Source organism: Macaca thibetana, chromosome 4 (genome assembly GCF_024542745.1).
Source record: "Macaca thibetana thibetana isolate TM-01 chromosome 4, ASM2454274v1, whole genome shotgun sequence".
NCBI classification, from domain to species: Eukaryota; Metazoa; Chordata; class Mammalia; order Primates; family Cercopithecidae; genus Macaca; species Macaca thibetana.
The window spans coordinates 13,268,303-13,283,829 of NC_065581.1; the positions used below are offsets into that span (position 1 = coordinate 13,268,303).

At 47.0% G+C, this 15,527-nt stretch overlaps 1 protein-coding gene across 8 annotated transcripts in view; it reads left to right on the forward strand.

The window, feature by feature from the left end:
* Nucleotides 1-14,637, forward strand: part of PHACTR1 (phosphatase and actin regulator 1) — a 578,071-nt gene extending 563,434 nt beyond the window's left edge. For all 8 annotated transcript variants that reach the window (XM_050789316.1, XM_050789314.1, XM_050789313.1 and 5 more), the window contains 4 exons: nt 2,893-2,954; nt 8,061-8,201; nt 10,811-10,887; nt 11,723-14,637. In XM_050789316.1, the coding sequence (XP_050645273.1) occupies nt 2,893-2,954; nt 8,061-8,201; nt 10,811-10,887; nt 11,723-11,738 (296 nt within the window). In that variant the 3' untranslated portion in view covers nt 11,739-14,637. The remainder of the gene's footprint in view (nt 1-2,892; nt 2,955-8,060; nt 8,202-10,810; nt 10,888-11,722) is intronic.
* The last annotated feature ends 890 nt before the right edge of the window (nt 14,638-15,527 follow it).

Here is a 15,527-nt window from a genome sequence, read left to right on the forward strand (position 1 = left end):
AATGTCTAGTCATATAAGAAAACATCCTCCAAGAGTTTGTTTTAAAACTGATTTTCTGAGCTTTCAGCCATTTGAGGAACTGCTCGGTGGTGGGTGGTGGGGAACAGGGCACAGAGATGCCATGGCTCAGCCCTGGAGCTTTGAGGGCCTTGGACTGGTTTCCAGCCTCACCCTGCCTGGCCCTGGGAGCAGCCCCTGTTCTGTCCAGCAGCCAGTGAGGCCCTGTGCACCTCTGAGCACATAATGAACCCTCTGATGGTGGCAGCTGTAATGATGACATCGTAGGCCTTTCCTGGCCTGTCTTCCCAGTTGCCTAATGGGGTTGTCTTGGTACCTTCTGCCTGAAAATTCATGAACCTGAGTTGGTCAATGGCTTTGAACTAAAGGTATCGATTCCGTAGGCGGTAGCTTGTGGCCCCACCCCCAAGAGTGACCTAAGAAATGCACATAGGAGATGAAGGCTCCATGCTCTGTCAGCTGTGTCACAGGATGCCTGCTTTCACGGCTCCGAAGGGGCCTGTAGGATCAGAAGTCTGAGGCTAGTAATGAGGAGTAGAGCCGGCCCCAAGCAAAACATGACCACAGGAAAAAGCCCCTCTGTGTAACCACTGAGCCAGGTAGGGTGTGACTAGCCACTTAACACCCCTGGGCCTTCAGATCCTCAGTTATAAACCAGTGGTGGTAGATGAGGTGGTCACTAGGCCCCTCATGGCCCTGGTATTCTGTGCTTCTGTAAATTTTCACCGTGTGCCCTCTAGCTGTCCCCAGTGACCCAACATCCAGACCACCTTTCCTTCCATCCGTTCTCCCACCTGAGACATCTCCAAATGGGAGTTCCCTCCTTCTGGTTCTTGCTGTCTGCCTCCCCATTTGTCTCTGCTAGATTAATTCATACTAAGATATTAATGGCTGACCGGTTTAATAGGTTTTATCCCACTGAAATTTGCATTTGTACAAATGTCACTGTCTGGGGGCTCCCTGCTTCCCGGTTTTGCTGTCTGCCCCCCCAGTTTATCTCTGCTAGATTAATTCATACTGAGCTATTAATGGCTGACTAGTTTAATGGGCTTTTATTCAAGAGAAATTTGCATTAAAAAAAAAAAAAAACACACACTCCGGGTGGGAGATAAGATCTCTAATCCAAAGGAAAGCACACTCATGGTGATGGTTTCAGGCACTGTAGGGTAGGCTGGAGCAGGGACCTCTGGTGACCTCAGCCCACAGCAAGATGTGGCTGTTTCTTGTGCTGCCTTTCTACAAAGCCTTATGCCCACAGGCAGTCGGGGGGCCAAATCAGGCCCGTGGGGGTGGCCCTCAAGGGCCTGAGTTCTGCTCTGACCTCACACCACTTGTGCTAGTGGGAGGTATAGTCACCTTCAGTGTAAAGGTGACACAGTTATCAGATGGTCCTCACCCCTTTCTAGGCACAGGGGGTTTCCTTCCTTTAAAGACTTGTCCCATATAAAGACAAAAAGCAACCATATCTGAATTGCATGTGTGCACCAATACAACAAACTAATGAAGTTAACAACTGTGATTTTCAAAATGAGCCAACTAGTGTCCCAGGCAGTCATGATGCACCCTATGCCAGAAATCAACGTGTTTCCTTTTACTAACACCATTTGAAATGTAACAGCTGAGAATCACAGGCCTTCTTTGATACAAGCTGACTTCCATAGTTTTTTCAAGTCCAACAATGCTACGCTGATGTCTGTGCTTCCACAGATATCAAGGAATTCTTCCAAGGTTCAGAAGGGAAATGCTCTACCCTAGGTCATCCAGTTAGCTTAAAAGGAGAAATAAGCCCAGATTCTCTGCCCTTCAAATATCTGCCCCCTTCCCCAGACTCTCTTATATATACAGCTCTTTAAAAATCTGAGTAAATCACCCATGTATTAAGCCAAGAGCTTTTAGGCTCTGCAGTCTACTCTTCTGAGCCACTCCTAAAAAGTCTACATGCAGGCAGTTGTATCCCACACTCTGGCCTCACCCATGCTCTGTGGACTTCTTGGAAGATTCAAAGAATCGATGGAATCAGGGCTTGTGAAAGGTGAGCGTTTTGAAATTCCTCCTGCCTTGTCTTGTTCCTGCAGCAGGTTGAGGTCGGTCTTCTGCTCTCTCTACCCCCACAGGGCACCAGACACAAGGACTACATCACAATGAGCCTCCTTCAGTGTTTGGGAGGCTCCATAGAGAATGAGTGAGCCCCAGTCTTATCCAAAGAAAGGATCCTCACATCTCCCCAAATGCCTGTGTCCCTGCGTCAACATTCCCACCCACCTCCTTGCGCTGTTCGGTGGTTTGCACCTGTAATCCTAGCACTCTGAGAGGCCAAGGCAGGAGGATCGCTTGATGCCAGGAGTTCAAGACCGGCCTGAACAACATAATGAGACCCCCATCTCAATAAAAAATTTTTTAAATTAGTCAGGTGTGGTGGTGTGCATGTGAAGTCCTAGCTACTCAGGAGGCTGAGGTAGGAGAATCACTTGAGCCCAGGAGTTCCAGGCTACAGTAAGCTGTGATTGTGCCACTGCACTTTAGCCTGGGAGACAGAATGAGACCCTGTCAAAAAAAAAGAAAAAAAAAAAAAAGCCTACCCTCCTTGTAGCCATGTTTCTCAACCCCAGCATCTCTGCCTGGAGACCTGAAACCCCATGTGATGTAAAGAAGGCAGAATGATAAGGTCGACCTGCTCAGTAGCAATTTGAAATAACGCAGGTAGTTTGGAAAGCAATCCCCATAAGGAGAAGGGCAGCTGGGGGAGGGGACAGGAGCTCTCTCTTCCCTTTTTCAAACTGCAATGCTTGGCCTACAGCCTGCCAAGGTCCAGAGGATGCACCTGTACACAACACTGCTTACTGAAATAAAAAACATCTTAAATATTTCTTTCAGCTCGGAATGAACAAGAGGAACAGGAGGAGAAGAGAGAGATCAAGAGGAGGCTAACCCGAAAGGTAGGTGGTTCTCCATGCCAAGAGCTGGGACAGGCGAGGGTGGGCTGCCCGCCACACCTCTGCTGGCCTCAGTGGCCTCACCGCTGCCTGATTCCTCTCCTCCTGTGTCAGAGAGCGCCACTCTCTTACTCTATAAGACCTCTCCACTCAGTTTCATGACCCTCAGTCCTTTGAGCTGGTGACATTCAATGTTGTTTAATTTTGTGACACCCACCTACTCCCAAATAACTTGATGGCTATTGTGTTATATTTTTGATCACACTAAATGTTTTGTTTTTAAAAATTCACTATAATCCCATTAAGCAATGGGAAATTCATAATCAAAATCAGTAGTTCAAAGGCCAGGTTCAGTGGTTTATGTCTATAAACCCAGCACTTTGGGTAGCCAAGGTGAGTGGATAGCTTGAAGCCAGGAGTTCGAGACCAGCCTGGGCAACATGGTAAAATGCTGTCTTTGCCAAAGTAAATATACAAAAACTAGTTGGGCGTGGTGATGTGCACCTGTAGTCCCAGATACATGGGAGTCTGAGATTGGATAATTGCTTGAGCCCAGGAAGGCAGAGGTTGCAGTTAGCCGAGATCACACCGCTGCACTCCAGCCTGGGCAACAAAGCAAGACTGTCTCAAAATAAAAGAAAAATTACTAGTTCAAATATTACACAATTATTTGCTATGACCCTGGGAAAGTATAGACTTTTTTTTGTTTTGTTTTGCTTCCCTGACACTATTCTTTCCCTAGGAATTAAGAACTATGCAACTTTATTAGGCTAAATTATGAAAGTGCTGACAAATTTAAAGCAGATGTTTGAGAAGCACATAGATAAAAGTCATAAAACTGGAATTTTAATATATTCTTAACCCCAAAAATAGATGGTTTGGCAATGCACTGTAGCCTCGCATGCATCTCATTCCACACGAGTGTCCTCTTTAACAACAAACGCATTGTTAAGGCTATTCTTGGATGATGCTGAAAAGTTTAATTAATTGATGACATGCAAGATATAATACTACCTTCTGTCTGACGAAGTCAAAGTGTTTTTAATCAGCCTCCTACAGTGACCGTCTTGAGAGAAAGATACTCATATCTTAGCGACAGTTAAGAGGTGCATTAACATTCATTGTAAAAAGGTTTATTACTGGATTTTTCTCTCCAGAAATATCACACAAAGGAAGAAATTCAGAGATCCTGAAATATCATACCAATTATTAAGGAGATGGTTTGTATTTCTCAACACTTTCTCTCCCTGCGAGCATCCCAGATACCTGGTGACAAGCCAAATGCCAACCCAATTAGCAAGAGCAGGATAAACAAGTGCCTGAATGGTCAGACGACTGGCTGGCGTCACCCTGGCGGAGACTAGAGCAAGAGCTAAGTGATTTCACCAGCCAGTCGCTGCCCTACCCGTCAAGGTTGGACCCTTTACATCCTTACGCCCACCCACTCTCTGGATGCAGGGTGCAGTTTTTCCTGAGCTTGGGTAGTGAGAAGAGCAGGGGAGACGCATTAGCTTTTTCTCATCGTGTCCTTGAAATGACAGGGGCTTGCAAAAAGACACTGTGATAAACCTTCATTTCTGATATGGAAAGGTCTAGAAACTTAGGAAAAAAAAAACCGTTTAAATCAGATTTTCATCAGATTTTTCAGAATTGGTTGCTGGATCCCCAAGATTCCCCCAATTTTAAAGGTTGCTTGTTAAAGAAGGTCATAGAGAAATACTTAGACATTTACTTAATTCCTATCTCTTAACAAAGTTGGTATGATTTTGTGGAGAACTTGACTAATGGCATGATTTGGCAATGAGTGAGTAAAGGGTCTTCCTTTCCACACCCATCTCCCTAGGGTGGGTAACACTAGGGATGGGGACCGCAAATAGTTCATAGGTTTTGCAAGTCTCCACAATCAAATAATTACCTCTTTGTTCCTGCTCACCTCTCCTTTCTTCTCCCCGGGAAATGGCCTTGGAATTTTAGCATTTACCCTCCCCTGGGACTGGCTGGGGGGGTTAGAAATAATGAGCTTGAGGGGGATAACTGCTTCTGAGAGAGAGAGACTGGAAGAACAGAGGGGCAACTTCCACATCTGCTTTTGTGGGCAGAGATGTGGTGCCTTCCGGCAGGTAGGGAACCTACATCATCACTTCCTGGCCCTGTGTAGGTTTTTCTCTTGAGCATTTATCACACCAAGACCAGATGCCAGTGATGGTGGCTGCTTTACAGTGACTTGCCCTCAGCCCAAGAACTTCTTCAATAAAGTTCTATTTCATTGTAATGCACTAGTAAGAAAACTAAAAAATAAAACGTAGTAACTGAGGCTGATAGCAACAGATCAGTCATTTTCTTTGACCAAATTGAGACTAATATAAAAATTAGATGCTTTGCCTTTTAAAAAACATGCCTGCGGCCAGGCACAGTGGCTCATGCCTGTAATCCCAGCACTTTGGGAGGCCGAGGCGGGCCTGACTTTGGCTGCAAAGATTATTTTTGCAGCATTCAAGGAAGCACTTCAGGTTCTAGATGCCCCAAGGGCTACAGCCAGCACCAGGCCAAGGGTGGATCTTCTGAGCCCTTCGTGCTCAGGGGCATAACCCCGTGCACACGGAGGAGTGTCCTGGTGGCCGTTTGTTAGTGCTGGGGTCCTTGCACCAACTGTGGCTCTCAGAGGCAGCAGCCAGCTGCATCCTCACTCATTCCCTCTGAGCACTTGGGTGCAGTGCCATCTTGATTTGGAAAGGCGGTGTCCAAGGCCCCACGATTTTCAGGCACAAGAAACAGCCCCTGACCGGCAGCGTTTATGCTTAGTCTTCAGTTCACTCCAGATCCTGCCACAGGTAGCATATTAGTAAAATCCAGGTCATAATTTCCAGGAAGAGAAATTTGAAAGTCAGGGCTTAACAATTTTTCTCACATCATGGCACACTTAGAAAATACCACTTTGGGCCAGGCTCGGTGGCTCACACCTGTAATCCCCGCACTTTGGGAGGCTGAGAACGGCAGATCATTTGAGATCAGGAGTTCGAGACCAGCTTGGGCAATATGGTGAACCCTATCTCTATTAAAAATACAAAAATTAGCTGGGCAATGTGGTGCATACCTGTAATCCCAGCTGCTCGGAGGCTGAGGCAGGAGAATTACTTGAACCCAAGAGGTGGAGGTTGCAGTGAGCCGAGCTCATTGCACCATTGAACTCCAGCCTGGGCAACAGAGTAAGCCTCCATCTAAAAAAAGAAAAATGAAGAAAAGAAAATAACACTTTGTCCAGCCCCTTGGGGTAAACCCAGCAAGTCCTGAGGAACACAGATAGGATTCTGAGTAGGAGTCTGTTTAGCTGGAGGAAATATGACAAATATTGCATGTCTTTATGTATTTTAATTATAGCACAAAATCTCCCTGCACTCACATTGTGGAGATCACGTTTTGGAGCCAGGATGACTGCTGTTTTTGTTTACGGTGACCATAGCCATAACAGCCTGGGAAGCCTGTGGGTTCTCGCGACAGGCCCACACTGGTGCCAGAACGTTGTCCTGCCCAAGAAAGCCAAGGGAGGGCTACGTGCAGTCTAGGCAGGGGGGACGGCACCAGAGGCGGCTGAGCCCCTGATCCCCAGAGATTCCTGCCTTTGGCTGAGAGGGAGCTGCAGGCCTGCCTTGGCCCTGTCCGGGATCTGTCACCACTCTATTTGATACCTGCCAGCCATCTATTTGATACCTGCCAGCCATCCTCTAATTGTGCTCTGCCAACATGGGAGCAAGTTGGAACATTCTCGCACCAGCCAAGGGTGTCTGGAAGCTGCCTGTTGCAGAGTTGAAACTGCCAGGGTGGTTTGGACTCCACTGTGTTTGTTTTATGGGCCTGAGTTGCAAGATTCTATGAGACAGTGTCTTCTAATAATAGAATTACACAGAGTTTAGGGCTTGGAGGGAAAATTGCTTTTAAGTAGCACTGGTTGAACATCAGTTGACAGCATCTTAAAGACAGCAATTGTGTTGCTCCAGGAGAAATAAACCTAGTGACAGGAAGAGATAATAGAAATGTCAGCCTTGTGTTGCTAAAGTAGAGGAAGGGGTCCTTATGGCTAATATCGGGAGATGGCAAAATACATATGAATCTTCCTTTTACTTGCCTCATCTCTCATTCCTGCAGTCCTTCATCAGGGACCATCCAAAGGGCTGGTCCTGAGTCACCTTTGGCATAAATGTGGCCTTTTTCTGTACTTACTCAGCTCCGCATTTGTTGACTGACCTTCCCCTTGAACTTCTTGCAGAGGGCTGTCACCAACGTTTGGGCTGACCTCTTCAGCCAGCAGATTCCCATCCCACATACCCCGAGTTTGCATACCATTTTCACATACGCTTTTTTGCATCTAAAATACACACAAAATGTATTGCAAACCCATCTTGCAGAAGGCATTCAATGTGACACACAGATGTGGACTTGCAAATCCAAAATAAGACAGAATCATTGTAGAATATCCCTGTCACCTGGCGGGAGTAGGACAGATAAGAAGAAATCCACAACAGGAGCCCACAGCCAAACAGAAAGACAAGCTTCTAGTAACGACTGGGACTCAGCAATGTCATGAAGATAGAGACTGTTTACTATCGATTTGTATAGGTGTAAACACAGTATTGTGAATATGCTTTAGTCCTGATCTTTTTATATTCTATACTGAAATATGCACAGGTAAAATGATATGATGCCTGCAATTTGTTTCAAAGAAATCCACATGTGAATGTAGTCAAGAGTCGATCATTGTTGGTGATAATACACCAAATTTATGATATTAGTCTCCTTCCTTCTTTTGAAAATTTACATAATAAAAGTTTTTTTTTAAGTTGGAAAAAAAAAAAAAAGATAGAGGTTGGCCTAGAGGGTATGTAAGGGATAACAAAGCTCTCTCTTAGGACTGAGAAAGGGCCCAGTCCCAAGAGTCAGGAGACTTGGGTCCCCCTACGCCGGCCCTCCCCCTGCCCCTGCCCCTCACTCACTATGCAACGCATCCATTGCCTCACTGAACCTTATTTTCCACACCTGCAAGTTCACAGACAGGACCGAGTGCCATGGTCAACCCGTCTGGCTGACTGGGTCTGTCTCTCCCCCTCCCTGCAGCTCAGTCAAAGGCCCACCGTGGAAGAGCTTCGGGAAAGAAAGATCCTCATCCGCTTCAGTGACTACGTGGAGGTGGCTGACGCTCAGGACTATGACCGCAGGGCAGATAAGCCGTGGACCCGCCTCACTGCTGCAGACAAAGTAAGCAGAGGGGAGTGCTGGAGAGTGGGAGGCAAGATCATCTGCTGGGTGTCCCGCCGGGCTCACCGCTGGGGAGTGTGTAGGGAGACCCGCATCCAGGCCTCAGCTGCAGTTCCCGTAATGGAGTGTTGGGACCCCAACACCTTTCCCCAGGGGCCACAGATAATCTGCAGAAAGGCTGCTGAATCGAAGAAAACACAAGGCACATAATACTGTGCCCGTTTTACAGGAGGAGGAGCAGCAGCCTAGGAGGCTGTGCCCAGAGAACGAGAATAGCACTGGATAGGCGTAGACAGGTGAAGGCACGAGGCTCTGGGCTCATCACAGTCCTTCCGTGTAGGGGACACTGCTGCCGGCATCCAATGGGGGATTCACCAAACCAAAAGAAAAGACAAAGTGGACACGTAACCTCAGGAGAGAAATAGGCACAAATCAAAGAGACGTCGCAAAACATATCTCACTGCACTAGACCCTCGCCGATTCAGAAAACAAAAAGAATAATCTGAAGTTCAGTTTGTTTTTTAGGAAAAGCAGTGATGCCAATGAGAAATCATTTTCTCTGTCCACTAGACGAGGCATCAGAATGAACCTCTGTTTGGTAATCCTCTCTGATTCTAGTCTGGTCACCATGAGGAGCTGGAGGGGTAAGGGCCTTTTGTAAAATGTAGTCTGTGCGCCGGGCGCGGTGGCTCACGCCTGTAATCCCAGCACTTTGGGAGGCCGAGGCGGGTAAATCACCTGAGGTCAGGAGTTCAAGACCAGCCTGACCAACATGATGAAACCCCATCTCTGTTAAAAATACAAAATTAGCCGGGCGTGATGGCACGCACCTGTAATCCCAGCTGCTCGGGAGGCTGAGGCAGGAGAATTGCTTGAACCCAGGAGGCGGAGGTTGCAGGGAGCCAAGATCGCACCACTGCACTCCAGCCTGGATGACAAGAGTGAAACTCCATCTCAAAAACAAACAAACAAACATATATATAAATTTATTATATATATAACAAATATGTATGTTTGTTAAATATATTTATAAATATATATATTTATTATATATAATATATATATAGAGAGAGAGTCTGGAATAATGATTCAGCCTAATGTGTAGGTGACGATAGAAGTCAACAGTCTCAACAGTCCTGCCTTCACTCTGTCCATTTCAGGGACCTGGGGTTTTCTTATATGATTCAGCAGGAAGTCATCTACGGCCCAGGCTGGCTACATTATCACCAACCCTGGATCCAGGAGTTGCAGGAAACATGGATGCAGGCACATTGCCGCACTCGGGTGGGACTGAAGCAGCCAGAGGCAGATAGACTTCCAGAGATGACCTCGCCTGTGGCGGGTCAACCCACAGACACAATGTGTGGAAGACTATGCCCTCCTCTGTCAACACAGCATTCACATCTTCCCTGCAAGGGAATTTGTGAGAGCAACCCAGGAACTGGCACTGCCATGCCCCAGACAGACAAACCCAGCTCCCCAGGAGTGTGTCATCTAAATACGAAGAGGAAGGAGCTTTCGCTCTTGTCCTCTCCTGTCCACACTCTCACTGTGGTATGCGTGCAAGGATAAAGATATTCGCAAGTGTGCAAGGAAACCACAGACGTCTCTACTTGCACCCTCATGGAGTTCTGAGTAGCTCTTAGGCCGAAAACATATCCAGTTTCTCAATGGCTGCTGGGGACAAAAAACAGGAAGCACGGGGTGACCCCTGCCCCCGCCCCACAGCTGCTCCCCAGGCACTTAAACCTAAGCCAGCCTTCTTTTCCTGGGGAGGGCCATTCTAATCCTACATGAAGACTTTTCTGTTCTCAAACTCCTGGGGCCTTGATATTCCCATCAAAGCAGGTATTGGCCATAGACAGAGCTGTGCAAGAAGGCACGCGTTTGCGATTTCCACCCTTGAGGAAGGAGTGAGGTTGTCTCCAGCCCCAGCTGCCTTCTCTACCAGCCCCTCCTCCTCCCCTGCTCTCTCATGGCCTCTCTTTGCTGTCTGATTCCAGGCCCTGCCTCCTCAGTGGCAGTATTGTAAAGAGGGAGTGATTTGGGATCATCTCAGAACATGTGAGGTTATTCAAAACATATCTTACATAGTGAAATACATCACTGAAGAGTCAGGCAAGTTGTAAAAGAGCAAAAGCAAAGGGTTGGTAGGGAGCTGGCCATCACCTTTCCCCCTAATTTGGTTGGAGAATTTGATCCATGCCTTCTGAGGTCTCCACCTCGAGGCATCAGTGTGCCTGTGCTGAGCTCTGTTTATTTACGGAAGATGAGAGGTTGACATTGAATGTGTTCTTGGGCCCCCAGGAGTGTGGGGTAGGCGTACACCACCACTGATGCCTCAATGCCACAGCTCTGTGAAAAGAAGAAGAAAAAACACACTTTGGGCAATAGCCTGCCATCATTTGCAACTTAGATTTAGGGAAGGAGGGGAATCTTTGTTTTAAAGGACATCTCAGGTGATTTTTCTTCCTCCCAATGAAAGAATTCATCTTAAACCTGTTTTGTCTTTGTTGAAGAAGAAAAACATGTTGTTAGGAATGAACTGAAAGGGGAGTTTTTTTCTGACTCTCTCCCATTGCACATTGATGGGCTTCTGTTGATTCCAGGCTGCCATCCGAAAGGAGCTCAATGAATTCAAAAGCACTGAGATGGAAGTTCATGAATTGAGTAGACACTTAACAAGGTTAGTATTGAGGGTTTTTTTTTTTTCCTTCAAGTTGCAATATTTATTTCCAAATGAAACTCTCCCACTTGTGGGTTACGAATGGGTTGGTGGGTGCCGTGGGAGGGAAGATAATAGGAAGGTAGGCATGCAGTTCCACTTTAGGTTACTGAAATGAGGAAGCAGAACACAGATGGCCCGGGCTAAAAGCAACTTTCTGCAAAGTCTGAGGTTCACTCATTTAAACTAAAGGTCTGATAAGCACCAGACTACCAACAACTCCAAGGTGAGTTTTCGTGAAAACTCAAGTCAAGGAGAAAAGATTGTTGCCAATTTGCAACCAGTCAGCAGAGGCCAAACCTGAACAAAATACCAAGTCCATGTGGGACTTCCAAAGTGGACCACTTCTGTTATTCCCTGACATTCTCCCTGACAGTCCAGCATGATGATGATATTTGGGGAAACTGAGGCACAGAGTGATTAAGAGACTTATATAAGGTTGCATTGCTAGTTAGCAATAGTGCTATTGATTTAATTCTGACTTTCTTTTGAGGGGAACATTTAGAGAAATAGGACATAGCAAGTATTTAGTCTAGAGACTCAGAGACACAGATTGGGTTCTGCACCTTGCTGCTGGATCCAGGCTGATGGCAGGAGGTGGAGGCCACCAGGGCTGCCCCTGATGAAACTATTTCAAAACCAGGTGTGTGTTCAGTGGCACTCCTGTGGGGATGATGGTGGGAAGCTCACCCCTCCCTCTCACGGTCAAGAAACTCCCTGAGGATGGGAGATTGGACTGTTGAATCCTGCACCTTTGGCAGCCCCTTGGTCTTGATGTAATTATTTGTTTCCTTAGGTTTCACCGACCTTAACAGTCGAATTCCTCTTGAGTGCTATGCTGTCTTCAAAACATAAATTTATAAGAACCATAAGTGCTGGTATTTATTCACTTCCCCATTATGATGTAAATCTTCTGAACTGCCTTTTTTTTTAAAAGAAGAAAAATCAAGGAAACACAATCAGGATTTTATGTGTGAAAATGCAAAAGTGATGGCTCGGCGGTCCGAGCTGCTGGTCCCACTTCTGACACCAAAATGCATCCCAAACCCCAGCAGTGCCAAGGGCACCGGCAGGGCCCTGACTGAAGACTTTCCAGCAGGTGGAATGGTCCTTGTTCTCTCCAGCCAGGCCCAGCAGGCACTGCCTTCATGAAGTCTCCAGCAAACCTCTTCCTCACAAGTGTCTGTCACCTGAGTCCAAAGAAAGCTGAAGGGGTGGGTTTGTTTTGGGGGGTACTGTGCAAAGCTAATGATCTGGTTGGACTCCTACACTTGGCCAAATGTGCTGGCTCCAGACATGACATCTGGTTTGGGGGCCCTTTGAAGTTGATGCCAAGAAGGAGAGAGCACTTCTCAGTTGTCCCTGGCTTTTCAGTCCGTTCAGCCACCACCCACACAGTGAACAAAAGGGAAGGGCCCATTTCTGGGGGAGTCTGGCTGCCTCTTAGCTACGAAGGCTGGCACTGAGCACCCATCCTGCCCCCTCTGCCTGAGCTGAGCTGCCTTTTGGGAAGCTCTGGTTTAGAAGGGGAAAGTTGTCATCTGCTCAGTTCAAATAATCAACCCATCTGTGTTCAGAGAGTCCAGTGTCATGAGTGACCCACGCACACACATAGCCATTGCTAAGGTACTCCTGTGCTGTTTATAAGTCTGAGTGGGAGGACCCTATTGAACCCTGTGGGGTCAGAAATTGCTTGGCTGACATTTATTTTCTCTGTGTGTCTTGGAGCCGGTGATTACATGGCTTGGGAGTTCCTACCTTCTGTGTATAGGACCAGTGCATACAGGCCAGAAACCTTCCCATAGGACTGGCTTTCCAGCCACTGAGGGACTGGTACTCCAGAAACACTCCATGGCCTTCTCTTTTTTGTTTTTGCACTGAAGAGTTTCTGTGAAGGAGCCCCGGAGTTGGGCATGTGCCAGAATCAGGCCAACACCAGCCACACCTGCCCACAGTGCCCCTTCCTGCTCCAGTTGATCCAGAGAGCTCTTCCCTCTCCCTCATGATGCCGGGAAGCATGATTGTGGGTATGTCTCTGACTGGGATACCCAGGGTAGGGTGTGCAATGAGGCCAGGACCTTCCTAAACCCTAACAAGCATCCTAATGAGGCCCATTGCAGCTTTCGTTTTCCTTCCTAACAGAGCTCGCAGGCCCTCAGTCGCAGAGTTCTCTCACTTCCTGGAGTGACTCCATCGTTACCCCAGTCTTTCTAGGTGGTGGCACACTCTCCACCACACATGCCATTTAGAAAGATGCCAGCTTGGCCTTTCCAAAAAGTTAACCAGTCTCCCACCACGAACCCTGTGGGAGCAGGTTACTCTTAGGATGCACACCTGTCAACGAGGCCATTGCATTTTTTTGCAGGCATGAACGGCTCTCATGTAGGCACTAACCAAGGAGCCGGACAACTGCTGGGGAGAGTTCAGGGCAGCTCTTTGGGCGGTGCCTCCAGCTGCAGCTTTGCCTTGCCACCTGGAGCCAGCACGCCTCTGCCCAACCCAAGGAGGGTGCCATCACTAGATCCTTTTTTTTTTTTTTTTAACTCTTGAATCTGAATAGTTCCTGCCGTGGGGAGAGGTATTGTTCAGGGAAAATGTGATCGGGATTTTAGTGTGGCTGTAAACACAGTCTTCCCGAAAGGCTTACTGACGTTTGAATGTGCAAATGGTATGACGAAAGATGTAGGGCTCTTTCGTTGAACTTCTCTACGGCGGGCGGGCGGGCATGTGTTCCAGGTGGAGGTGCCTGCCGGCCAGGCTTTGAGTCTGAACTTCCTCTAACTGCAGCTGGGTTCCTGGCACACGCGGTGCCCTGGCATGGTGGTCCTCCCTGGCCAGGAGCGAGTCCTAAGGAAATTCATTCCATTGACCGGACTCCCTCCCATGATAGGCCCATGGCTTCTCTGCTGGCCTTGGTTCTTGACCCTTCAGATTCCCTGGGGATATAAGGCCCAAGTGGATCTCCCTGCAGCCAGCCAGCAAACAGCCCAGGGTTTCCGCCCAAAGTGCCCTCGTGTTGCAGTCCACTTTGTGCATGGAAGATATTGAACATAATTTCCACTGCTCTTCCTGCAGGTCCTCTTTTCCAGAAGTCACTTGCTCAGACTGAGGGGTGCACCTCCCCTGCCATTGACAGGTCCTGCGCCTTCAGGACGGGCTATTTCAAGCCTGTTTTAAGTGGCTCTTACACAGGCTCAGCAACCTCTGTGGCCTGCAGGATGGGCCTTCTGCTGTCTCTTTCCTTTCTTAAAACCTTAAGGTCTTTCTAGAGACCTATTCAATTTTCTTTTTTTTTTTTCGGCTACAACATCATGACGACTGTAGCAATTTGTGTTACTTTCCAAGATGACAATTTGACATTAATTAAGGGAAAAAATAAAAGGGTGAGCTAGATGACTTAAAATGCATCTCTTTTTGGAAAAAGCTGCAGCTGGCAAGTCAAAGTTTATTGTATGTGTATAAATTCCCAGTTGAGCATTTTTGCATTTGGATTAGTGTGAGAGGAAAAATGTGAAATGTCTCAAATCAAATGCTTCCTTCTAAAGATTAGACATTGCCCGATCCTGCCCCCTGCCCCCAATCAATGACAGAAGAGATCGCCATCAGCCTACTAGCTTTTTTTAAATGGCTGATATATTCATCTCCAGAGGCCCTCAAAGCCCTGTAAAACTTTTAAAACTTTAGCCTTTATGTAAGATTAGAGAAACCAAACAACGTGACGGTAAATGTGATGAAAAGCTCTGATTTTATTTTTCTCCCGCTTATCAACATGTATTTTTATTTGCCGAATGAAAATCGTGGTGTGTTGCTTCGATGAATGGAATTTCAGGTTCTCCCTGTGCACAGCCGGTGGGCAAAGGTCACCTTCAATGACTTTTTCTCCCTATCTGTCTGTTAATCCCCAGACCGGTTGCATTTTCCAGTTGCTTCCTGGGTGTCTGTACATAGTTTGTCTTTGTATAGGAGTGAGTGTGGTGACCGTCAATCCCCTGATCTCCCGGGTTCTAATTTAACAGATGATGGCTGTATGAGGAAAACGATGTAAATAGAGAATACGAATTAAACTGGATCTCTGTGGCCTAGGTTTTGTACATACAGAAACTGCATGGCATTTAAATTATTGTTTGTCTCTGATGATGTATGCAGTTTCTTTAAAAACAAACCAAAAAAAAAAAAGTCAAAAAAAAAAAACCTCTTGACTCTTGTGTGTTTTATCAACCAGCAGCAGAAACCACCCAAAATACTTTGACTGGGAAAGGGAGGTTTCAGGAATGGGAGAGGTCAGCTCATCTGCAACATACATAGTGAGAGTGAGTGGACATACGGGACAACCGCATGTCTCTGGTATTATTGGGGGAAGGAAGTATTGTAGCACATACATTAACTTTCTAGAAGACTTTTGTGTACTAGGAGTTTTTTCCTCAACTGTTGTTTTTTTTTGTTTGTTTTTGTTGTTTTTTTTTTTTTTGAGACGGAGTCTTGCTCCATCACCAGGCTAGAGTGCAGTGGCGCGATCTCAGCTCACTGCAACCTCTGCCTCCCGGGTTCAAGACATTCTCCTGCCTCAGCCTCCCAAGTAGCTGGTACTACAGGCACATGCC